The sequence below is a fragment of the Erpetoichthys calabaricus genome, chromosome 13, assembly GCF_900747795.2.
Source record: "Erpetoichthys calabaricus chromosome 13, fErpCal1.3, whole genome shotgun sequence".
Lineage (NCBI taxonomy): Eukaryota > Metazoa > Chordata > Cladistia > Polypteriformes > Polypteridae > Erpetoichthys > Erpetoichthys calabaricus.
The window spans coordinates 38,664,650-38,691,284 of record NC_041406.2 but is presented as its reverse complement, the minus strand read 5'-3'; the positions used below and the strand labels follow the sequence as shown (position 1 = coordinate 38,691,284).

General features: G+C 35.5%; 1 protein-coding gene across 5 annotated transcripts in view; it reads right to left on the bottom strand.

Moving 5' to 3' along the window:
- The window catches only part of elmo1 (engulfment and cell motility 1 (ced-12 homolog, C. elegans)), a 516,270-nt gene that overhangs the window by 43,715 nt on the left and 445,920 nt on the right, over positions 1 to 26,635 (bottom strand). For all 5 annotated transcript variants that reach the window (XM_051935959.1, XM_028818136.2, XM_028818137.2 and 2 more), the window contains 2 exons: positions 23,295 to 23,458; positions 9,504 to 9,616 (listed from right to left, as the gene is read on the bottom strand). In XM_051935959.1, the coding sequence (XP_051791919.1) occupies positions 9,504 to 9,616; positions 23,295 to 23,458 (277 nt within the window). The remainder of the gene's footprint in view (positions 1 to 9,503; positions 9,617 to 23,294; positions 23,459 to 26,635) is intronic.

Here is a 26,635-nt window from a genome sequence, read left to right as displayed (position 1 = left end):
ATAGCTTTGCGATAGGCCTATAATTATTTAAATTAGACTGGTCTAGATTAATCTTTTTAAGTGGAGGATAGACAATTGTAGTTTTAAAATGATATGGCACACAGCCACTTAATAGGGAACTGTTAACAATAGCCAAAATGGTCAGCCCAATAGATCTGATGACTTCCTTGAGAAATTTTGTTGTAAGAATCAAATGAACAGGAGGAAGACTTCATTTGAGATATCAAGTCAAATAGCTCTGGTTCTAAAATGGGCTTAAATGAAGCTAAACGATTTAAACCTGGCATGTTAAAACAGGAGACAGGATGAGAGATGGAGGCCTTTAGTGTGCCAGTTTTACCAGTAAACAAGGATAAAAAAAATCATCATAGGTAAACATAGCACTGTCAGCCTTCGTTGATGCTGGGTTGACAAGTTTTAAACAGGAAGCTAGGATTATGATGGTTCACATCAATGAGATCAGAAAAATAAGATGTTCTAGCTGCTTTATAGCATTTCAGCAACAGTTCTTTCAATTGTTTCATAGCATAACAGCATCCGTTCTTTCAATTGTTCCAAGTGCACTTTTAGCTGGGAAGCTTTACATGCTCTTTCAGCTTTCCTACATTTTTTCTTTAAAGCCCATACTTCATCAAAAAGTAACTTTTCGCCTAGCTCTAAACTGTACTGGGGAAACAGAATCCAGAGTGGACTGACATACAGTATATTACTAAAATTATTTAGAAAATTTAGATTAAGTAGAATTGAAGCATGATCTTGAAATTTTGAGAAGAATTTCCGAGCAGTATCATTATTAAACAAACGGGTCAGACAGCCCTGTTTACCTGAGATAGGAATATACTGTACACAAACATTAAAATTTATACATTTACCATCAGACACCACAAAGTCCATTAAAGTAGCATTACAAGGAGATACACCAAGTGTAAAAACCACATCTAGTCTATGACCCCGAATGTGAGTGGGACCAGTTACATGCTATACTAAGCTGAAAGACTGAGTAACGTTTAAAAATTCTACCGCTACAGGATCAGAGGTCACATTTATATGGAAGTTAAAATCCCTGGCAATGATAATTCTATCATATCTTAACAAAAAATCTTATAGCATATTCAGAAAAAAAGATGATGGTTTAGAATTAAGATGACAATAAATTACAAGATATCTGAAATAATAGTGCCTTGAAAGATCTGACATCTTCAAACTTGATAATATCACATCTGTATGAAGTTTTAAATACTACAGCAACCCCTCCACCCAATACAGAGGCTCCAGGGATATTAAAATACAGATAAATCAATGGGGAAAATTTCAATCACTCAGCTGCAATCACCAGCCTCTGCAAGTTTCTGCAAGAAGTAGAAAATCAAGCCCATGTGACAGAGTAAAATTGTTTAAAGTAAAACTCTTATTTGACACTGACCATATATTCGTTAGAGACATGTTAACATTTGTATTACTTTCAACAGAGGCAAGATTAAGAAAAATGAGGTTAGAAAAATCAACATATCTAGCTTTGGCTCTCCTCCGGTTTCTATAATAACACGAGGAAATAATGTACAATTCACATTATTGTGTGCTACAAAGGGAGCATAACAGATTTTAGTACAATCGTTTACATTCATAACCTTGCTTGCTAGTCAAGAGTCATTTAAAACATGGCTAAGATTTTCTTGTAGCATGCATGAACCAGTTTTGCATAAATTCATACTGTCTTTGTGGAAGATTTGGTGTTTTTCTCAGAACAAATCACAGTTTTGCACAAAAGCGGTATTTTGGACCTCACGTCATGATGCCAGCCAGGAGTTAAGAACCAGAAGTCTGCTAAAGATCTCAGAACCTCTGCTAAAGGTCAGAATAGGGCCAGACATGATTATTCTTGATTCGCACTAGTTCTGATATGTCCTTTTTTTAGGATTTCAGAGTTCCAACAGAAACTGTAATTTATCCCAACATGGAGTACCACAAACCCGATATTCCCAGATTTACCAAGAAGGCTTAGTACCTGCCTTGTAATCAGAGGTGGTTCTAGGATTTTTGCTGCCCTAGGTGAAGTTATAAATGGCACCCTGCCAACCCCTTTGCTTTGAAGGGAGTCAAACCTGTACACTGAGACTTGGAGACAGGATTGGGGACAGCAAAGTATTTAGGACCTCAAATTCACAATTTGAGAATGTCAATTTATAGCAGCATCTGTTTATAAAAGTATGCTCTTGAGGGGTGCCATTTCAGAAAACTATGAATCTGGCTGTACTGTATTAGTAGACTTTATCTATTGCGTTTAATGTTTCTCTAAAGAAAATTAAGAAAGAAACAAACACTTCAGTTATTGCTAAAACTATGGTTGAAATTCTATAGTTATCAATTTACACCACCAGCTAAACGCGTGCCTTTTGATGATGGTGACATTCTACATACAATTTTTTTAAACTACTATTACTGTAACATATACATGTCGGTTAAATTAATAAAATAAATTGAAAACTTAGCATAATGACAATAATAACAACATTCAGTGAAACTGAGAATATTAATGACTAGTCATTTAGCCCGTTACAATAACGGGCACTAGAACAGTAGTGCATAAACGTTAGTAGGAACAGTCTATATTAAATGGCAAGGGACTTTGACCTCATTCTTTTTGTTGGTCGTATTTTTCTTTCTTTCAGCCTTTCTTTTGTTGATGTTTACTTGCTGAGCTGACCGTTCTTCGTGGGCTGCCGCCGTGTATTGTGTGTCTTTAATTTTCTGTGACAGTAATACTGTCTTGTACGGCTCTATTCAATAAGGGCGCGCACAAAAAGGTGAGCTTCAAAAGGGCGACCTCAATTGAGCGCGGCGAATAAAGACATTCGTAGATAATTTAGTTCAAATGGCTCTGGAATATGTGAAGAGCAACAAAGGTGCAGATCTTTATTTACGCGCGCCTTTATTCGCTGCGCCCAATTGAGGTCGCCCTTTTGAGGCTCGCCTTTTTGTGCGCGCCCTTATTGAAGGATACCGTCTTGTACGTCCTCTGGCTTGTACGTCCGTAATATACGTTTAATTTTCTCTGGCGGTAATACAGGCGTGCGCGTTGGTAATATGCCTTTAATCTCCTCTGACAGTAATACTGGCTTGTATGTGGCTGTAATATGCGTCACTGTATTGTGTACCTTTAATTTCCTCTCGCAGTAATACTGGTTTGTATTTCCATAAAACGCCTCTAACTTTCTCTGACAGTAATATCGTGCATCGCACTGTGCCCCGCGCATGCGCACTTCACCAGAAGACACACACACACGGACACCTGGACGCACATAGGGATTTTATATATATAGATTATCTTTAAATGGGAATCTTTATCCACAATTGCTATTTACTGTATGCTCGTGTATGCAAATAATACCTATCCAAAAAAATGCACAACTGCTTTAGTGTACCTAGAGTGAATCTCACAAATGTCCATTTGGGAGATGATTGTAGCTTGGGTTAAATCAGCTTTTAGCAATTCACTCATGAGCTACAGTCCTGCTGCTGTTTTGATTGTTTAATTTTATCTTGCCATGTCTGTGTCTTCTATGCTACAGTTAGAGGATTATTATTATTGGCATCACCATCATTATTGGTGTAGTGCGTGTTATTGTTGGACTGTGTAGGCTGTCAGACGTTAAGACCGAACATCGCTAGTATGCGAAAATAATATAAAACAATATAATCGGACATTCGCTTCGAGTCCGAGTGTTCACAGGTCTGTATTGTTTAAACAAATATTGCATTGCCCAGGGCCGTTTCTGGGCAACAGATTGTGCTGAGCATAGTGCAGACAGTGCAGGTGCTGCTGAGGTGTACAACATAAACATTTCTTTGTGATTCGGTCTGGTCAAATTTTTCTAAACAAAATAAACATAGGAATTTCTACATGGGGCAGCAGTAATGCACCCTAACCACTAGAGGGCGCACTAGGCGCTTGTCCAGACCACCTGTACCCAGAAACAGCCCTAAATGTAATATCAAACTCTCAGCTTTTATAAGCATTGCCATATCTTGGCGCAACTTTCACATTTTCTATTGTGAAGTCCTCAATAACTAAGATATCTTTGCTGTTATTAACAGAACACAATGATGATGATGATGGCGAGGAGGAAGCACAATTCAGTGTCTGGGCGAGCAGATCAAACCAATTACAACTTTCAAAATTAGGCTGCAGTGGAGGGGGAGACTTTGATTGATATTTATGCCGCTGAATTAGATAGATGCTTGTGTAATTGACAAGCTGAATCCAGTTGTTTGTTTGCGTTCTGGCATATTCAAATAAAAATCCACAAATAATCATGACCACCACAACACACAGGGTAATGTAATCGGTCCATCACAACAAGCAGAAAATTAAATAAGCAGAAATTTGCTACTCAAAATTAGTTTAAAATTGAATTGCTAACATATACAATGCCAAGAAAAAGCATGTAAACCCCTTGGAAACAACCACATTTATTTACAAATATGTCTAAAATATGGTCTGATCTTCATCAAAGTTATAATGAAAAAACACAATCTCTTTTAATTAATAGTTCACAAATTATTGTATTGTTCTTGTTTTTACTGAATACATCATTCAAATATTCACAGTGTAGGCTGGAAAAAGTATGTGAACCTTGAGGCTGATAACTTAAAGAAAACCTAACTAGAGTCAGGAGAAAGAAATGTGAAGTCCACTGAATGAAACAAGATTGGAGGCGATGTTTAAAGTAACTCCAACCTAAAAAAAGATTCACACATTTTGAGTTTGCTGTTCACAAGAAAAATATTCTGACATGATGCATGCCTCTCATAAAAGAGACCTAATAACGTCTACAATCAAGAATTGTTGATTTGCATAAAGATGGAAAGAGTTAGAGTAATTTAAAAGAGTTTAGATATTCATCAGTCTACAGTGTGATAAGTATAATTGGAGACCATTTAATACTGTGGATACTCTCTCTAGAAATGGGTGCCCAACCAAGATGACTAGAAAAGTACAACGCAGAATGCTCAATATGGTAAAAAGAGCCTAGAGTAACAGCTAAAGGCTTGAATTAATCATCAGAACAGGTTAACATCTCTATTCATGAGTCTATCAAATGCAAAACTTTGAACAGGAATGGTATTTGTTGCAGGACATCAAGGAGGAAGTTGCTGCTCAACAAAAAGACCATCTTGACACTATACAACACTTATTGGGAAAAAGTTGAATTGTTTGGGAAAAATAGCATGACATACCCAAATGATGAGGTACATCTGGAGCATCATAATTTGCAGCTGCCTTGAGGCCTGGGCAACCTGTCATCATTGAGGGAAAAACGAATTGCCAGGTTTATCAAGGCATCCTACAGGATAATATTAGGGTGGCTGCCCGTCAGCTGAAACTCAGTAACTTGGGTGATGCAACAGGTCATTGACCCTAAATATCTAAACTTTGTACGGGTCTGACCAGCAGCTAGCAGATGAGTTTTTAGAGGTTATTGCTCCTAAAGGAGCCTCTTAGATGAAACCATTTACTTACTTTTTCCACAACACACTATGAATGTTTGATGAGTGTGCCCAATAAGGATTATAATTCTCTGTGTTATTAGCATAAGCATATTGTGTTTGTCTATACTTGTGATTTAGACAAAGTTGAGATCAATTTTATGACCATGTAATGAGGTAATTCTAAAGGGTTTGCATACTTTTTCTTGCCAGTGTAAAAATGAATAAAATGTAAAAAACGTTATATTAAAAATAAAATATCAATAAAATATTTATTTACCACAACAACAGCAACCATGAAGTAGATCCATTAATAAAGCTTGTTTGTGAAAGTTATATTTATATAACCTGTTATTGAATTCTGTTTCAAAAATATAGTACAGCAATGTGGAGATATAATTTTTCACATTCAAGCAATGCAATTGTAAATATGAAGTGTGTTTTATTTAAGAATTTTTGAATTGTAATTGAATACTATTTCATCATGATACTCTAGTGTTAGCAGCAAGAATATTGTTACATGTTTGTGTATTTCAATGGTACATATCTGATATAAAACTTGGTTTATAAAGAAAGAAAAAGTACTGTAGTAATAACATAATGCTCAATCAAATTTACTTAGTCCAGTTTAGGGTAAAAGAAGGCCAGTGTCTATCCAGGTAACATTAAGCACAAGGCAGAAACCAACCCTGAACAGGGTGCCACTCCATCACTGAGCTCACTCAAACACACCAATAATTATAATCATGAATAAGCATAACACACAATAACCATATATTATATAATTTTTAAGCAAACCAAATCTATGACTCTATTTGACATACTTAAGGAAGAAAACTAGCAAGTATGGTAAATTAAATAAAATAAACATAAAAACAAAACTAGAGGGTTTCATTACATATTGCAGCAGGAGGTGACAGGTTTAATGTCTGCTTGGTTGCTCTCATGAGCTATCAGCAAGCAATTATATGTAATCACATTTCTTTGTGGTGATGACTGCTGCGAAATATGCTATTTAAAATAACAGTAAAAAAATAAAGTGGTTACACAAAATATGGATTGAATCATAGCATTGAATACATTAGTTATAATATGATATCATGTGTATTTCATCTGAAACAGAACATTATCAAGCATGCCGACTCTAACTCAGGATCACAGGGTAACACCAACCCTATCCCAGCAGGAAAACTTGGGATGGGGTAAAGTGATACTTTATCATAAAAGATTGCCGGACATAAAATCCAAGATCACCTTTGCATCCTACTGCATTATTATAACAGATTTCTGTGTGAAATACTATTGTTATTGGTCCAGCTTAACTATGCTATTCTAAACAAAATGCTACTCAACATGCTACCCGCGAGACTTTTGTTGCCATTAACAGCATGCATGAATGTGTGTGGTACTGTCATTCAACTGCAAAAGGCTTGTATGCTCCTATATGCAAATAACACGTGCTGAACATTTTGTTAACTGTTTAAAAAAATAACAGTTTATTTTTTCACAAGTATTTGTTTTTGAATGAAAGAGGAGTTTTCTTTTATGGAAATATCTATCAAAAACTAAAAATTAGCAAATAAATTTTGATTATTCCTTGTAGATGTAATCAATGGAAATACTAATTTCTTTCAAATTTGTAACACTTCAGTCACATCACCTCTTAATCAAAGTTTGCTTAAACTGAAAAGGTTCAACTCCTTCAATCTGACCTCGTGCTTCATATCTTTTAGTCCCACAATCACCCTAGTCAGTCTTCTGTGGATTTGGTGTAGCACTGCAATGTTTTTTTAGTAATATAGAGACCAAAACTGCACATAGTACTCCAGGTTGAGGCCTCAGTAGAGCTTTATAAAGCTTAAAAATAATCTCCTTTGACTTATACTCCACAGTTTCTGATTAGCCTCCTTGATCGCTTCTGTGCATTGTCTGAATGAGGATAGTGACGCGTTCAATACAACTCCTAAATCTTTCTCATAAGTAGTTCTTCCAAGTTTCAGATCTCATGTTGTGCATTCAAATCCAACATTTTTACTTTGTAACTGTAATACTTTACATTTAATTATATTAAATTTCATTTGCCACATGTCTGCCTAAGCCTGTATGCTATCCAAGTCCCTCTGTTTCAGTTTAGCTGATTCTACATTATCTGCCCTTTTACCAGGTTTGGCACCATCTGCAAACTTTACCAGCTTATTTATTATATTCCTGTCCAGATCGTTTATATCTCTCTATTATATAAAAAAATCCTGGGACGAGACAAGACTTTTTTCAAGACATTTTTTCAAGTCCCGTGAGACGAGACTTTGGCCATGAGATTTTTTCAAGTCATGCCCTCCTCTCAACCACATACAACCACGCAAACGGTACTCTCACCTCTCATAAGTGTGAATGCTTTTGACAGACACAGTTCCTGCTCTCTCAGCTCTTATAAATTTTAATGTTTTCCTCACTTTAAGTGCCCAATTAAAGAAGACGTATGATGTCCAAATCTTATTGAAGAATTTCATCACGAAGGGTTATCAAACGAAAAAATGAGTACACGGGCAATCCTAGCACTGAGAAACGATGAAGTCAAAATGTATTAACGCCAAAAATGTTGATTGGTTACACGGCAAATTGGTTAAATGCGTATCAATAGACTATGCTGAAACAGTTGGTGGTGATCATGTGGAACATGAAAACATCAACTTACAATATCCCGAAAAATATCTACAACCATTAACACTGTCCGGTCTTCCACCACGTGAACTGCTGTAGAAAGAAGGATGTATCCAAGAAAGGTTATGTAGTACTTCTTCCGCGGATAACATTACACAACAAAGGAGATCTTGATATGCCATTCATATTAAAACATTAACAGTTTCCCGTTAGAATAGCTTTTGAAAAGACAACTAACAAATCTCAGAGCCAAACATTCGAAAAAGTCATTTTATTTAATAGAGAAAGAAATGAAATTCAATCACGGGCAGTAAAAGTGTAAGTTTTAAAAGTATTTGCGTATTAATTTCAAAGCCAAACAGAACGAAATCGTATTAAGACAACGAATAACTCTAACCCAACATAAAACATAATTTACTTTCAAATTATTATGTTTTACTATTTTTTAATATGGCTAATTACTCACTGTAATGTAAAATAGTTCTATTATGCATATGCAACGATTCCCATTAAATAAAAATCTGTTTAAATTGTACTTCCGCATCCTCATATGCGAGCGGCAGAACCGCAAAGAGGCTAGCACATAGCGCAGGCTCGAGGGCTGGAAAAACGAAGCGAGCATGGGGCAAAGCCCCTTAGTTTATTAAAAAGAACAGTAGCCCCAGCATTGATCCCCGAGGGACACCACTTTCAACATCACTTAATCCTTAAAATATTCCCCTTACCATTAAAGATTTGCTTCCTGTGTTTCAGACAGTTTTTTACATCTCTAAATGCCATGCCTTCAGTTCCTACTTCATTTAGTCCTAAACATCACATTTCTCAGTAAACCAAGCATAATACTCTGGATCTACAAACAATGTTAACAGATGTAATAGTATAACTCAAGTAGGAACTACTATATACAGCAAAACTGGTTAAACTAGTAAATTTAATTTTTATATCTTTAGAAGCCTGACAATGATTAATTGTCCAGCTTGAATTTAGTTTAATGGAATTAATTTTACAAGATTTTGAAGCAGGGGGAGAACATTACAGCTGCAATTGCATGCTTTTGTCTTTGTTGCATAGACCCTAAAAACTATACATTGGTGAGAATGCACTCTATAATTTAATTATGATTTTTATATTTTTTATTATGCATTTAATAAAAAAATAGCAAATAAAAATGCAAAACACAATTCAGTTTTATAATTTAGAAATATTTCCTAATGTAGAAATGCAAAGCTTGTAGCTGACAAAGATCAGTCTACCTTCTAAGCAAATAAAGCAAAGTAACCTGTGAGTGGAGTCCCCCTGTACTCCCCCCCCCCCCCCCCCCCAAGTAAGGGCTAAAATATCTGTCTCAGATTTACCTTGCCGTCTCCGACTGCTGATTTTCCTGAAACACGTTCCCTCACATAGGCGATTCAGTCTCTGCTGTTTAATAAGTTCCATGATCTCTGGCTGAATCTTTTCCCTTAGCTCTCTAAAAGAAAACAAACAAACAATAAGTACAGCAATTCAATAAAATGAAAATGATCCTTCAGAAACTCTCCACTAGAGGTTAGAAGATGGTAACACTGCTCCCATGAAGGATTAGAAATACAATTCATATTTGCATTTCACAGAAAATAAGAATGATGTTCTTCCATCAAGTAACAGATGAAGAGCATTCAATGTGGCAGTTTACTAATGTGCTGCATAAAAATAAAATTGGAAATCATCCCAACGAATATAAAAACAGTAGAGCCTTATATAAAATGGAATATAATTTTACTGTAGAATGAAAAGGAATGTAACTTTACTTTTTTCATGATTTTTTTCTATGAAAGATAATTCCCCTGCAAATTATACCAGAGAAAAGCAGATACAAGGAAATGGAAAAGTCTGATGTACTTTAGTTTCTCTCCTGTTACAGTAATACACAATAAATAATGTTTAAGGGTTAAGGTGAAAAGGTTAGTCATAAATGCTGTGCTGAAGTAATATGTAAAATGTAAAAATACCTTCAGCTTCTACTTTGCTATAATTGTTGTTATTAGAATCCATGTTACAGAACACAACATGTACAGTACATCAGAGTGGTTATGATCAGGGGAATTTAATTCTGTTTTGTCACAATAGCCTCAGAGAGACCATTGATTGTAAGAGCCCAGACATGTTACTGAACAGGATCAGCAAGCTGCCTGTCTGCTTTATTTTAACACATTTCATCTAAGACATTATTCTTATCCTTTCTCCAGCTTAATACACTTTAGTTACACCCAATAAAGGTGCATTTACGTGACAATCAACTGGAACCACTTGACCACAGGCAGGTGATCTCCACTGAAATAATTACAGTATGTGCCTTCTAAAATCAATTGGCTGCCCCAGTGAAGATTTAGATGTGTCCTACTAAAGGGGGTGAATACTGATAAGATAAGTTGTTTGCTGTCTGATATTAGTAATTAATTGAGGCCACTTTTACAAAGGTTATTTTCTATTGTTCAGTGTCAAAAACGCCAAATTAAATCCACTGTGGTTCAATGTTGTGTAACAATAAAATGTGAAAACTTGCAAATTCTTTTTTATAGGCACTGTAAATAATAGTAAGCAAACATAATGCAAAGACAGATGCAACAAAGTAAAATATGTATACTGATAATAATTTTGACTCTGCAGCAGGTAAAATTAAGAGTTACAACTAATGTATAGCATGTGATTTTCCAGGCGTATCAAGTAAATTGCAAAGCTGAACTGAATGTTTCAAGGAATTCAAATAGCATGGTGACTGTCATCATTAACATATCAGTACTTTGCTGAGCCATCACAGGAAGCTGTAACAGCCAGCCACCTTTAGTCTCTAACTAATATGTGCTGATTTCCTCTTAGAAAATTGCTCTGTGTCAGTTTAGTTGAGGAACGCTGCTGGTCAAGGTCAGCAGCCTACACCCCCCAAACCACCCCCATTGCCGAGTCAGGGCAATTTCCTTACTTTTTGTATATAACGGTCTTTCTTCTGGAACGAGTTTGAGATTGCTGATCTGTGAACTTTGAATACATTACAGAAGTCAGTGGCTGCAGAACAGTAGATTAAAAATTGTTCTTGGGGGGTTGTTCCTGCTTTGTGTCCAATGATTGCTGGGTCAGTGTATGGTGTACTGGTTAAGGCTATGCACTTCAAACCCTGTGTTTATGGGTTCAAATCTTGCTACTGACACTGCAACCATGAGTAAGTCACTTCATCAGCCAGTGCTCCAACTGAAAAAACAAATGAAATATAGCTCAAATGTTTTTAAGTCCCTTGCATAAAGGTAGTCAGTTAAATAATAAGCAATAATAATAATAAAAGGCTCCAGGCACCCTGTGACCCTGCCAGGGATAAGCAGGTTAAGAAAATGGACAGATTTTCCTAGGATGTCGCCTTGCATTGTGTACTTTGTGCAAACTGTTTGTGACAAGAGGTTCACACACTGGAGTAGTACTTTTCATTGTCCAGTGTCCTTAGTTTGAATATTGTAATTGAATTGTTGTGTGTATGGAATTTAACATTCTTCCCATTGCTGCCTTGCTCCTGATAATTCTAGAATAAGTTCTGGCAACCCTGTGACCCTGAACTATATTTTGCAGGCTTGAAAATGTTACACTTGTGACACTGTAAATTAGACTGGAAGTGGTGTGCTGAGCTTGCAGACAACTGAAGAAAAAAAATCTTATTTTATCTATTTCAAATTCACAGTAAAATATGGTAAATGTGTTGGGCATGGGCGGCACGGTGGCGCTGTGGGTAGTGCTGCTGCCTCGCAGTAAGGAGACCTGGGTTCGCTTCCCGGGTCCTCCATGTTTGGAGTTTGCATGTTCTCCCCGTGTCTGCATGGGTTTCCTCCAGGTGCTCCTGTTTCCTCCCAAAGTCCAAAGACATGCAGGTTAGGTGCATTGGCGATTCTAAATTGTCCCTAGTGTGTGGGTGTGTGTGTGTGTGTGTGTGCGTGCGTGCCCTGCCCGGGGATTTGTTCCTGCCTTGCGCCCTGTGTTGGCTGGGATTGGCTCTAGCAGACTCCCGTGACCCTGTAGTTAGGATATAGTGGGTTGGATAATGGATGGATGGATGTGTTGGGCATTCAAAAGCTTAAAGGCACTGTATTTTGTACAATTCTGGTACTAGCTATGGAAATGCATTTTATTTTGTCACAATAAGAGCATACAATAAAAAGTGACCCTTATCAACTTGACCATAAATATTGTGACCACCAGGAGCGCACCAGCACCCTAAACCCGATGCAGACAGACACCAGACAAGTTCTAGTACAATACAAGAGCTTTTATTTAGCTTTGGGAAACTCTTCCCAAATGTTTCCCACCTAAACAGCACAGTACACAGGCCCTTCATTTCTTTGCGTTCTCTTCTTTTTTTTCCGTCTCCACTCCTCTCAAGCAAGCTTCGTCCCTCTTCCTCCTGACTCTGACTTTCTGAATAGTGGCAGGCAGCTACTTTTAGGTATTCCCTAGAAATACTTCCAGTGTCCCAAAGGCTTGGCCCAAGAGCACTTACAGGTAAGACTGGAGCTCCATGAAGTAGGGCTCAGTTTCTGCATAACCACCTAGCAGCATCCACTGCACCTAACAGGCCTGAGTCACAGAACCCCAATTCCCCTGATGCCCTGTGGGAAACCATGGCACTGCCACTACCCAGAGGGGCTGCCAAGTAGTGATCCAGTGGAGATGCACGCTCTCGCCCCTGGTTCTGCCATATGTAGGCATCCCGGCTGGTAAGTGCCCACGGCCATCCCTTACAAAATATTTTAAATTAGACTAAATAATTTAACATTGAAATATTTGGCAGCATCTCTCAAGAAAGGGAAGTACAGTAAGTTGACTTCAATATAGAGTGTACAAACTCACTGAACAAATTATTAGGAACACCTGTACATCTGCTTATCTATGCAATTATTTAATCAGCTAAACACTTGGGAACTGTGCAATGCATAAAATTATGCAGATACAGGTCAGGAGCTTCAGTTGATGTGTGATTTTGACCGTGGCATGATTGTTGGTGCCAGAGGGACTGTCTTGAAATTTTCTGCAACTGCTCACCTCCTGGTATTTTCAGACACAACATTCTTTAGAGTTTACACAGAATGGTGCAAAAAACAAATAACATTCAGTGAATGAATACAATGAGAAGATTTGCCTTTTCAAGTTTAAAAACATAGTCCATGTAAGCCACGTACATAGAATGAAGGTCATCTTTCTGTTTCTGATACAGAATATTAGAGCTCTGGAAAGACCCTCAGTGTCAGACACAAACACATTAAGATGCATAGAACAGCAAGTTCATTTTTGCCAAATTATACATCCCAAGTTATTTTATTTCATTTAACATAAAAACTGAAAGTCACTTTTCATTTTAAAAACTGTACAACGTACTTACAATTCTAATCAGAGACTTGTGTGAGATTTATTAAAATAGAAAGCTTAGGTTGCACAAAAAAATCAATAGAAGTGAGGAAAACTGATTTAAGTTGGACTAGAAAACATAAAGCATTGAACTCAGAAAACTACTGGGAATACATTATTAAATATACAATGCCAGCAGAAACCACAATTCATTTTGAACAAAAGGATATCAGGAGGCTCTTTCATACAGCGCAAAGCTTTGATTTAGTTTTTAACAAAATTCAAATATTAATAATTCTCAGGTCTTTGAAAGCTTTAGTCCTTTTTTTTGTTGGTAGGCTTAATTTAGAATTTGGAAAGATTAAAAAAAAAAAAAAAGTTTATCCCCACGTTGGGAAACTATTGCACATTTCTGCATTACAAAGGTTTAATTGCCTTTTTAGGCTTTAAGATTTGAATTAACAAGGTCTGAGAAATTAAGTAAAATAAGCCTTCACAACCCAGTTAAGTAGGGAAACTTTATTGCATCTGTGATGTTTTCTTTTTGTGTTAGGGCATAAAAAAAAATTACCATGCCTATAAAAATAACAGAATCATAACAGCAGTATTTATGAAGATGTATAATAGCATTTTTGTGAAAGTGTTTACAAATAAACATGTTAAATCAAACTGTATAATGACACAAGGTGCACATACCTGACTACTGATTCCTCATGTGATCCTTAACAATTAACTGAAATTACCAGTGTGCCAAATACAAAAGCAACTATACATACTGTACTTTTCCCTCATGAGCATTATATTGCCTTAAGTAATATTAGTAGCTACATTAAATTAAGAATAAAAGCTCTATTCACTTGAAAAATCATGAAGGTTACTTTTCTCTAAATTGTATTTTCTTCTAATTTTGGTGGTAATGTTTTGCTGTCAAATGGCATTCATGAGATTGTATAAGATATGGGAAAATATATAGAGTATGAGCTGTTTTTACTTAAAGTAGTGTAATAAAATATCCTATGAAACTGTGTGCAATCTTAGAATTTCATCCTTTATAACAATGATTACATTTTAAGTACAATCATAATCGTTCCCTTTTATAAATCTCAACAGTGAAATATAATTTTCTTGCTTTAACACCTTGTCAGGTTACTCTGTCTTGTTCATTAATTCAGGTCACTTAGACAAGTCCATGTCTAGGGGATAGTTGCTGATAGTTAAAAATCTGCGGCAAGGCAATTTCTTAGCTCACTAATAAATGAAGAGTGATTACTCTAACACGCTACACATGTCCTGGCTCACAGTTATATTCCTGTTTTACTGGTCTTGCAATAAAGTCTCAATTATGCTTAATTTACATTCCCATTTAATCTTTTCCCTAAAGAGATTATTTCCTTATAAACAAATTGTAAAATTATATTTCCAGACATGTTGCAATGGAGCTAGGATTACTCAAAGATCTCTGTTTATTTGCTCTGTAAAAACAGTACTTGGCCAATTATCCTAAAGACAGAGACCTTCGGTAAAGGTCAGAAACTGGAATCTCATAGTTTTCATGCCAGAAGGTATACACTCTTTTACTACTTTATTAACAGCATATAATACAAGTGGTTTAAAATACTTACCTTTAGGCTGTTGCTTTGGATTGGAATTTAAAGGTAAATGTTTCTGAGTTGTGTGTTTTCTGGAAGTGTCTTCTCTTACTTTCAGTTTTGCCTTAATGCTGAGCCATTGGTTTCTCTCTCATGTAAAGTTGTTTATAGTCTTTGACATCAAAACTGACTGAGTTTATTTTTATTTTATTGTTCATCATTTGCATTAATCTGATTATACACATCTCAGGGAGAGACATCTACAGTATATTACACATTTGTTATATACTGAAAAACAAAAAGCTCTACCAAGAATCAATGACCATATTAAAATTAAAACAAACATCTTTATCAGTATGGCTAGTACAAATATTAAAGTAAACCAAAAAAGTAAAGGTGATTTGAAAATTATGCAGTAACTGCAATGGATGAAAGTTGACACAACATGTTCACAATGGCTTATGGGTAGTTCAAACATGCACAGCGCAGAACTCTACTGATAGTCTAGTTGAAAATAAGGTCAAATGAACATGAACGCTCTGCTGCAGGATTACACAATTGTTCAACAATGAGCTATTGTTGAGATTTCGTTAGGCAGAGGGAGTGAAACCTGCTGAAATTCATCAAAGGATGTGGGGTTCTGCAGATCACTAACCTATTTGGGTACGCTTCTTGCACAAACTTTACGGCACCCCAAGTCATCATGCACTATGGCATGTGCAGATCCATGGAAGATATGCAGATGTGCAGCAATAGCACATATTGTAATCCTTTGGTCTCCTCTGATGACTTGTGTGTGCGAGGTTGATGGTCAGCCAGATCCAGCTTTGTTGGTTACACTTGTTTTTCCCACTTTAAACTTCTCTACACATTCATAAACTTTTTCCTGAGTTATGCCGTTTTCACTTCCGTAATGAGCCAACATATTTTGGTGAATTTCAGCAGGTTTCACTCCCCAATCCCCAGTGTCTCTCTTTCTGGACACATATACCAGTTTCTAAATTAGTGCCCAGTCGTTGCTGCTAATGAAGACTGTTATTTAACTCTATGGCTTGTTAATGCTTTCTCTCTTCCATGTTAGACATCAGTAACACTGCAGATTTCAGGTTTCCAGAGTAACCATAGTTGTACTCCTTGGTCATTTGACATTTCTCTCTTATTTCATTAAATAGAAAATTTTCCATCAACAAAAGAAATGGACCAAATTAGCTGTTAAACAATTGGTTTCCATGATAAAATTTTTATTGATATAATCAAAAATAGTAAGTTATAAAAAGAAATGTATATATGTAAGAAACTTAAAAAGTGGCCAATTCCCACCCCAGCCATTCCTGTAACAAAACACCAGGAACAGCAGCAATGCCAACTCATGACACTTGAAGCCCCACCAGACTTTTCATGATAAAAAGACTTTTTTTTTTTGTCCATAAGGAGATTTGTCACCATCTCCCAATACAAGGACTCAAATTCGCCAGCATTCAGTGAGTTAAAAGGCTTTTGAATTAGCTGTATAGTCAGAGCGCAACATCATGTATTGCTTCTAGTTAAATGAAGTCAATTAACACTAAAATAAGGTCAAAAAATGCAGGACATTCTGAGCTCAAGAACTAAGCTGCCATTACCAACAACGTATAATAATAATAATAATAATTCATTACATTTGTATAACATGATCCCCGATGTCTCACTGTTAATTAGCAGCTACTAAAGAAAACAAAAAGCAATTAAAACTCTGCAACCTGATGGGAACAAGAAAAGGAATTATGGTACTGGTGAAGTACGAGAAGAACTGACTGATCTGGTCATCACATCACAAGGTCAGCACTTAACACTAGCTAGAGAGTCGAGCCATTCTCCAGCTTTGTGGATAACACATCAGGTAAAGTGTCAATGATTCATATAGCATTAACTACTACCTATAAATACATAGATATTTTCACAACTTCATTATACTCCAAAAGACTAATTTTATTTTCTGGATAGCAGAAGTTTCTTTAAGATGTAAAACAAAAATTGTATTTCAAACAGACAAGCACAAGTCAGAAGACTATAACTATAAAACAGATAATTTGTCAAAAACAAATGGCAAAATAAAGTTTCTAAAAAGCTTTGAAGAGAAAAATCTGAAATTCTTGACTTCATAATTTGATCAAGTAGATAACTTGTCATTCTCAAACCTTCTTCTTTCAAATTAGAATCATGGGGACAGGATCCTATCTGGGGGTTTCAAGAGCAGGTCCTAAATCTTTGCAGCCTCGTGATCACACACACTGGGGCTAATGTAGAATTACCATTCAACCTTTGTGATGTAGGAAAAAAACTGTAGTTTCCAGAGAAAAAAAACACATGCATGGGGAGAACATGCAAATGCGACATGGACAACTGGACACAGGACATGACATGAAGAGCCTGAACCTGTGAGGCAGTTGTGCTAACCACTGGGCCACAGTGCTGCTTCCTGAAAAGGATTCTTTAGATAAAAGTTTTGATGGTACATATTGCATCATTAATCCAAGAGATTTAGTCAGTACTAATAAGATGTATGTGTAGTTCTATTCTAGACCTATTTACTCTAATTTTGGATTTTTTTTAAATGACAACTTGTGTCTCAGGCCTTGTATTTTGTTCTTTGTGTAAATTACACCACTGCTTCGAGGTACATTTTTGTCTTTGATTTTTTTTGGCCACAGTTTCAATTAGTCAGCATGTTTCTACAAAATTTATATATGGATTATCTACATTTGCTTCTAATTTGAGCTTTGCTTTTATATAATTTGGAATCTTAATTAATTATATATAAGGAGTCTAATTCACCTTATTCAGTTTAATTTGAAATTTTCTGCTGATTGAAAATGTCAATTAATAATAGATAATCAGGGAAACGTCAAAATAGGCTTTATAGAGTATAACAAATTCTTCAAAAGAGCACAACATTTCTGAGATGGGTACAAAACTTGGTAAATATTTGGATCATTATATCAAAATATCTCTGAAAGATTTCATTTTCTTATTTTGAAAAAATCTTACATGGCCAGCATATATTCTCCACATTTACTACTGACTATGGTGGACAATGTTAATTTACAGAAATCTATGCAAGCAGCAAAACTTCTGAGTCTGCTTTAAAAGCAAGTCTATTCTAATAATTTAATGAACTCATTAAATTCAACTCATTTTTCTTTATAATTAGTTGTTTTTTGAAAATTTTGAACTCTAGAAGCTGGAAGCTCGAGCTTTGCATTAAACTCAAAATTCAAAAAAGGTAATTCCTAAACGTGTATGTGAAATTTTGTAAACTTCTCAGCAATTTGGCTATTGTAGGTATTGGTGTTAAAAATTACGAAGTTTAAAAAGAACACAACCTGAATAGTTGGAATTCACCCAAAACTAATAAGCTATTAAGATTAATGATTATATGTTGCCCAAAAAATTTCGATTGTTCTTGAGGTATCAAATGTGTTTGCTATTGAAAATCCACACTCGATTTTTTATGAAAATACTTCATCCATATAGGAAATATGGAGAAAGTAATTAAAAAAAGGAACAGTCACAGACTGTAGGCGAGTTTATGTATTCTTTGATTTCTATGCATTTGTTTCAACTTTCCACACACATTTTATTGTCAAGTACTACAATTTTGAAAAATGTAGTTTCCAGGTCTATAATTTCAGTTTATGTTCAATCAGGTATTAAGCAGAATTTATCCATTCACATTCTTGCACATTACTATAACAAATTATTTTTAACTCAAAGAAGCTATCCATAAAACATGTTTTTCATTTATAAACAAAAGAAAATCATATCTCAATACTATTTGTTTTAAGTAACCTTGAAAGACCATATCAAAAGGACATCCCTTCTGAGAGTGTCACTCATTCTAACCTTTAAACATTAATAAACAAACATAAATGAATAACCTTGGATTTATTCACTAATGGTAATCTAATGCAATTCAGAAAAATATAAATTAAAAATGAAACATTTTAATAATATCCATCAATATTCTTTTACCGAATCAGATTAATACAGTTTCAGGAATAGATGGACTCATAGCTAACAGATGATTCACAAAGTATTCTGACCCCTTGACTTTTTCACATTTTGTTGTTTTGCAGCCTTTTGCTAAAATAGTTTAAATTCATTTTATCCCCACATTAAGCAGCATTCAATACCTTAGAACAACAAAGCAAAAACACTGGGTAGAAGAAAGTGTAAAAACATCTTAATGATGATCAATAGAATGGGATGTACCTAAGCCAGATTTCAAGTATTATAGCAAGGGGTTTGTCAAGGGGACATTTCTGAGTTTTTTTGCTTTTAATAAATGTGCAAAAATTTTTATAATCTTCTTTTCACTTTGTCATACTGGGTTATTGATTGTTGCTTGAGAAGGGTAAAAATACATTTAAATAAATTTAGCACAAGGCAACAATATAACAAAATATATGAAAAAAATGTTAAAAATGGAATGACTTCAAACAGTAGGGATAATAAAGTAAACATACTTTAAGCAGATTTAATTTTATATTACTAACTATAATAATCCAGCCCTATAACAATAATAGGGGGAAATCCTGGTGCAGGAGGATTGGCTATATATTTTAGCTCCAAACCAGTATATCAATTAGAAATCAGTTCTGTTGGTTTATGGAACATACCATTTAATTAGATATACGGTTAGTAATTTTCATTCTGCTCTGCCAAAAATTTCTTTCAGGCTATATTTTACCATTCTGGGAAAATTACTGAAGTGGGCAAGGGAGGATTTGAACCCCTGAACCCCTGAAGTCTTTTTTTCTTTCTTTTTTTAAATACTTTATTTAAAGCAGTTACTTAATAATGAACACATATCCAGGTGAAAAACTGCACCAATTCAGCACTGATTTAACTCTCTTCTCCCTTGTCACTTCCAACTCATTGTTAATTCCTTTCTGGTGAAAAAGCAGCAATAAAGAACTTTGAACTCTTGAAAGGCAAGTGAATTTAAATTTAAGTTAAAAAAATTTCCAAAAATGTAACACTTGCAATAAAAGTTACATCAGCCATAAGTATCTTGTGAATTTCAAAGAGATGTACAAGTCACGTTATTATTATTTGCATGAGAGTCACCTGAATACTTTATATGAGGGCTTAAGTTAATATAAAAAACTGAAATTAAATAGAGGAATTTGGAACAAAAGCCTGTAGGCACTGTGGCCTTTCAGGGCTGCAACTGCCCACTTTCGTTCAAGAATGACACCATGTGTCTATATCTTTCACATTTAAAATACTTTTCATATTAATACTGAAGAAGCCAAACAGTAGACACAAAATTCAATGGAGTAAGTAAGTATTGTAATTTACAACTTAGTGCAACTGAAAAGTGAAATCATCAGGGTCAACTAGAAGTAAAGAAAGAATTTTAGCACATTGGTTTGATATTTAAGCAGCGTTACTGGTGTTATTAGTAAACAACAACAAACAGACAGTAAAATGTTGATAGACTTAAAGTAAATCCTGCCCAAATGATTTAGAAATATCTTAGTTTGTGATGTGGTTAGTATCTTCTGCTTGGCACCCAAAATTAAATAATTATTTTTTTAAACAAACCTTAAATATTGTAATCATTACAAATGTTGATAACACTTTTACCCTTAACATACAATTACATGAAAAACTTTTTAAAAAAATACTTTTTACTTTTTTACTTGAAGCTATACAAATTACGAAAAAAGTCCTGACACAGTAAATGTTATAATGCACAGAGCATAACATTTCTAAACCTCTTAAATCCAATTCAGTGTCACGGAGGGCTACAGCCTATCCTGACAGCACTCTGTAGAGTTAAAGAAACAGCACTAGACATATCAGAGCAGCAGTCCATCGTTATGCCTGCTCAAACACAATTAACCTTATTTGTATGTCTTTGGGGAGGCGGGAGAAAAACTGGAGAACCAATAGAAAAACTTCACACAGACACAGGGAGACAAACTTTTCAACTTACAGCAAGAAATAAAACAGTATAAATCAGTACAGCAGTCCAAATGCATATGTTTTAGTAATGTAAAATGTTGTTAAACAAAAAAAAGCAAAATACAAGAAGTAACATTTGCAACAAAAGTAAAAGAAATTATTTTTTTGTTAACTAGTTGTCCTTTTAGCTACCTGTCATCATTCCTTGTGCCTTATCAAAATGCTGAACACATGAAATAATTGTGAGTCACCATTCATGCTACTTATTAAGAATCCCTGAGAGAATCCTTAAGTTGTCTGTTTGTGTAGATCGTAATTTTCAAATCAATTCAGAAAAGCTACATGCTGATTTTTGCATGTGGCTGCAACTCAATACAGTAAGTATATATGAGATGCAGACATGGTCAAGAGGTTTGTTTATTGTTCCACCATACACTACAATAGGCAAAATCCACTATAGATGCTTACTGTCTTGAAGAATTCCGACTATACAGGAGGCCAAAAAAGCATCTTGTTATTCGTGGTACTATCCATCCATTTTCCTAAACTGCTTATCCAGGGTAGGGTCATGTGGAAGCTGGAACTATTCCAGCAAGGCAGGAATGACACCTCGGAAATACCTTGCTTTTAACAAAAAGGGTTATTTTGGCCTTATTGTTTCATTTCAGTCATGCGGTAATGTCAAATAATACATAAAAACAAGGCAGCTTTTTGTATTGGAATTATTTTAGAATTATCATGCAAAATATTATATATATATATATATATTATATATATATATACTGTATACAGTATATCCAGTATACAAGGGCTGAAATTGGTAGGGGTTTACCCCCTTAAATTTAACTTTGGGGAGGAGGATTGGGGAGTCATGTTAAAATGAATTCTTTCAGATGTTTAAAGCAGTTTATAAAATTAGTAGATAAAGTTATCAACCAATCTTTCAAATACTTTCTTAATTTTGATATTTTACCTTTTGAAAATAATTGTTTAATTCTGCATATTGCGATTTTCACTTATATTTAGCCAAACAGTCAGACTTTTCAAGGAAAAAAATGCATCATTAGAGTAATACCAAAAAATCCAGAGAATGTAAAATAACCTATGCTGAAAAAAACATATCTTTAATTTTTTCATCTATACTATACTGTTTTAGTGTTAAAGTATAATTTTCTGCAGCTTTAAAACAGATCAGTAGTCAACATAAGGCTGAAAGTGTGAATGTTTTTAATTTAAGAAATTCAGGATATTTAGTTAAAGCATGGTTTATATACTCTGTAAAATAGAATGATTTCCATTCTTCACTAATTTATATCAGAATTTATTTAAATGGTGTAAAATACGGAATTGCTTGTGGTCAACTACTTTCTTTTTTAAAACTCATCTCTACTCTTTAGGCCAGATTTTGAGTTTTGTTCAAACTATTAGGCTTTCATTCAAAGTAATGTATATGACACTTGACATCAGTAGCTATTTGTTTCAGATCCTTGTTTATCAGTGCAGATTGTAAGAATGAGAATCACAATAGAAATCTTTCAGCCTGTTAAAATATGAAAATCCTAACGTAGATTGTGTTACTCACAAAGTAACCACCAATATGCAAAAGTAGTTTATTTGCCTTCATCTCTAATAAGCACGTATGAAGCTTGAGTGACAGTGTATACAAAACAAATTAAGCAAAGAGACGAAAAAATATATCCTATGCTGTTTAGCACAAGGGTGGCATGGTGGCGCAGTGGGTAGCGCTGCTGCCTCACAGTTGGGAGACCTGGGGACCTGGGTTCGCTTCCCGGGTCCTCCCTGCGTGGAGTTTGCATGTTCTCCCCGTGTCTGCGTGGGTTTCCTCCGGGCGCTCCGGTTTCCTCCCACAGTCCAAAGACATGCAGGTTAGGTGGATTGGCAATACTAAATTGGCCCTAGTGTGTGCTTGGTGTGTGGGTGTGTTTGTGTGTGTCCTGCAGTGGGTTGGCACCCTGCCTGGGATTGGTTCCTGCCTTGTGCCCTGTGTTGGCTGGGATTGGCTCCAGTAGACCCCCGTGACCCTGTGTTCGGATTCAGCGGGTTAGAAAATGGATGGATGGATGGATGTTTAGCACAAAGAATAATAAAGAAAGCCTCAGTTAGGAGTAAAAGGTTGGTGATAGGAAGGCACTGTGCCGTAGAATTAAACTTGAAACACTAATAGCAGCTTCAAAATACAGTATATGTGTCATCATTTCCATTACATATTAGGAAAACACTCACATGATAGGACGTGACTGGAAGTCCTCTTGATTCATTCTTTCAGACTGACGGATTTTCAGGATTTCTGTGTAGCTCAGGTTCTGTAGTTTACCTTTAAACTGGTCCAGCGAGTTAGGCTTGGTAGTCAAAGCTCTCATGATCTGCTCTCTTACCACTTGCATAACCTGCAAAACATTTATGGCTATTAAAACACATACACAAAAACAAAATTTGTCTTAATTTCAAAACACAATTTAACATCAATGCTGGCACAACATAATGATTTATATTACACCTATGACTACATAAGCTGTGAGCAAATATTCCCACTCTGAACACATTTATTTTAAGAGAGTGTGTGTGTGTATTCACCCTGTGATGGACTGTCCAGGGCTTGTTCCTGCCTTGTGCCCTATGCTAGCTGAGACAGACTTCAGCACCCCCCGTTACCCTGTGCAGGATTGAGTGGGTTACAAAATGACTGACTATAGAAATGACTGGACTCATTTTGTACAGTAAGTCAATTTCAAAAATATGCTAATCTACTGGTCACTTGTGATCCCAGCTACAGCAGAGGCACTTTGAGTGGAAGACAGAATGTCAGGAGGGCCAGCCCTGTCTCTGGCAATTAATTTTTCTGTCATCCATGGTAGGATATCTGACCAGAAACAGCACAGCACATGTGCTATCCATGTTCAAGCAGCTAAAAAGCAGATAACACAGAATGGAATCCACAATGCAGACACTGTATGATGTTGTTGTTTAATTAATTGTATGTTACCTACATTAGCCTATATTATACTGTAACCAATAAAACTGGGACATAATCAGTGCAAATTGATCATGCTAATATTTTCATCCATTTGGGCTGAAGGTTAAATAGTTACTTATTTTATATTCACATTTACATTCATTTGCTTAGTACATATGTTCATCCAAAGTAACTTACAAAGGAGGTCAACATAATTGAGTAACATTAGTCTGGGGACTGTTTTAAACAAGTGTAGCAGGACATGTTACAAAAGTTGATTATTGTTAAGTGAAGAACTATAAAGCTAACATAACAAAAAAGATCAATCAACAGTATGACAGATATTCAGAGCAAAAAACATTTATTAAACATTTGACAGGTACCACTGAATGGATGGCATGATAAATTGGACTGGACTACCAATATGGATGATAAATTGGACTGGACTGCCAATACAGATTCTCTGTGCAAGAGAGGACAGAGCCGGCTATACTTCCTTAGAAGACTGGCGTCCTTCAACATCTGCAATAAGATGCTGCAGATGTTCTATCAGACGGCTGTGGCGAGCGCTGACCTTAACCCCATAGAAAATCTATGGGGTATTGTGAAGAGGAAGATGCAATACGCCAGACCCAACAATTCAGAAGAGCTGAAGGCCACTATCAGAGCAACATGGGCTCTCATAACACCTGAGCAGTGCCACAGACTGATTGACTCCATGCCATGCTGCATTGCTGCAGTAATCCAGGCCAAAGGAGCCCCAACTAAATATTGAGTGCTCTACATGCTCATACTTATCATGTTCATACCTTTCAGTTGGCCAACATTTCTAAAAATCCTTTTTTTGCATTGGTCTTAATTGATATTCTAATTTTCCGAGATACTGAATTTGGGACTTTCATTAGTTGTCAGTTATAATCATCAACATTAAAAGAAATAAACATTTGAAATACATCAGTCTGTGTGTAATGAATGAATCTAATATACAAGTTTCACTTTTTGAATGGAATTACTGAAATAAATCAACTTTGTCATGATATTCTAATTTTATGACCAGCACCTGTGTGTGTATATATATATATATATATATATATATATATATATATATATATACACACACACACATATACACACACACACACACACATATATAAGGGAATTTTAATTTTATGGTTAATCATGATAACATTTTTAACTGAACAGCAGCTCTAGTTAGAAACTGAGAAAACTTTAAATATTGCTTTACAATTATGTTGAAATTTTCAACATGGTAAAAATAGAACACTTTTCAGAACAATACTTCAGAGTAACTTGTACACTGGATCCAGAACAAGGGAAAAAAAAACAAAAGAGACAAAATCAGCACACATCCACCCATTCATTTTCTGAAACCAATTATTCAAATTGCCTGCCACAAGAGATATTTCCAACAATGACTGAGTCTGAATTTGGACCTGCAGGTGAACAGCAGCAAAACTAATAATTGCTCAACTGTGCTGCGCCTAAATAAAGCAAATATCATACAAACACACTGCAAATCTCTAGTGATACACATTCCCAAGCTCAACTATCTGGTGCATTATTTTGTTTTTTACAGTTTGTTGAATGGCTTACTCAGGGTCAAACAGTAAATAAAGTGTAACATTTAAATACTATGCTATTTGTTATGTTCTGTTGTTTTTGAGCAATTCAAGTAAGTTCTTTATTCATTTGTTTAGAGCAATTCAAGTAAGTTCTTTATACATTTGTTTAGGGCAATTCAAGTAAGTTCTTTATACATTTGTTTAGAGCAATTCAAGTAAGTTCTTTATACATTTGTTTAGATGAGACCAGCCACCTGCATATTGCATTGCACTGCATATGTTACTTCCAATATATTCAGGAAAACCTTCTTATTAGGCAATCACTGCTCGAGTCTGAGATTTAAAGTCTGGTACACAGCTAAAATGACAGTGTGCTCCTCTAATATTTGCAGTAATTTTGCATCAAATAACTCAGCTGTCTTACTAAACGACAGCCCCAGCTCTCCAAGCAGCAACCTGCATGGAAACAGGATTGAACTCTTGGTGATCCAGAATGTGAGAGCAAAATCTCTTGCCTTTGTAATCAAAAATAAAATTTCTTTTCATTGACAGTGTTAAATTTGCACTCTTTCCTATACATTCCCCTAGAAGTCATTCATCTAAACTCTTTAAAGAGGCTTATAACATGACACCTGTGGCATATCAAACTAGTGCAGATTAGGTCTACAGCAAATCACTTCTATCTGTCGCCAATAAACTCAAAACCTTTAGATATGGTCTTAAGACTGCACAAACTTGTAATGTGCTGTAAGTATTAGTTCTGCTAAATGCAATTTCCATAAATGTACAATTGTGGTACAGCATGTCAGGGGTCCACAGCAGATCAGAGAGATGCAGAATTTAATCTTAAAATAGTGCTGTTAAGATGCTGTCAGTGTAGGTGTGGGGAAAAACCAGGCAGCCACATAATGCTTAATGAAGAAATTGGCTGGTTGATTATGTATATGCAAAGGTGCAATTGGCGCAGCCATCCCTCATAAGTGCATTGTGGATCATTAAGAGAAGCATCTATACTCACAAGGATGAAG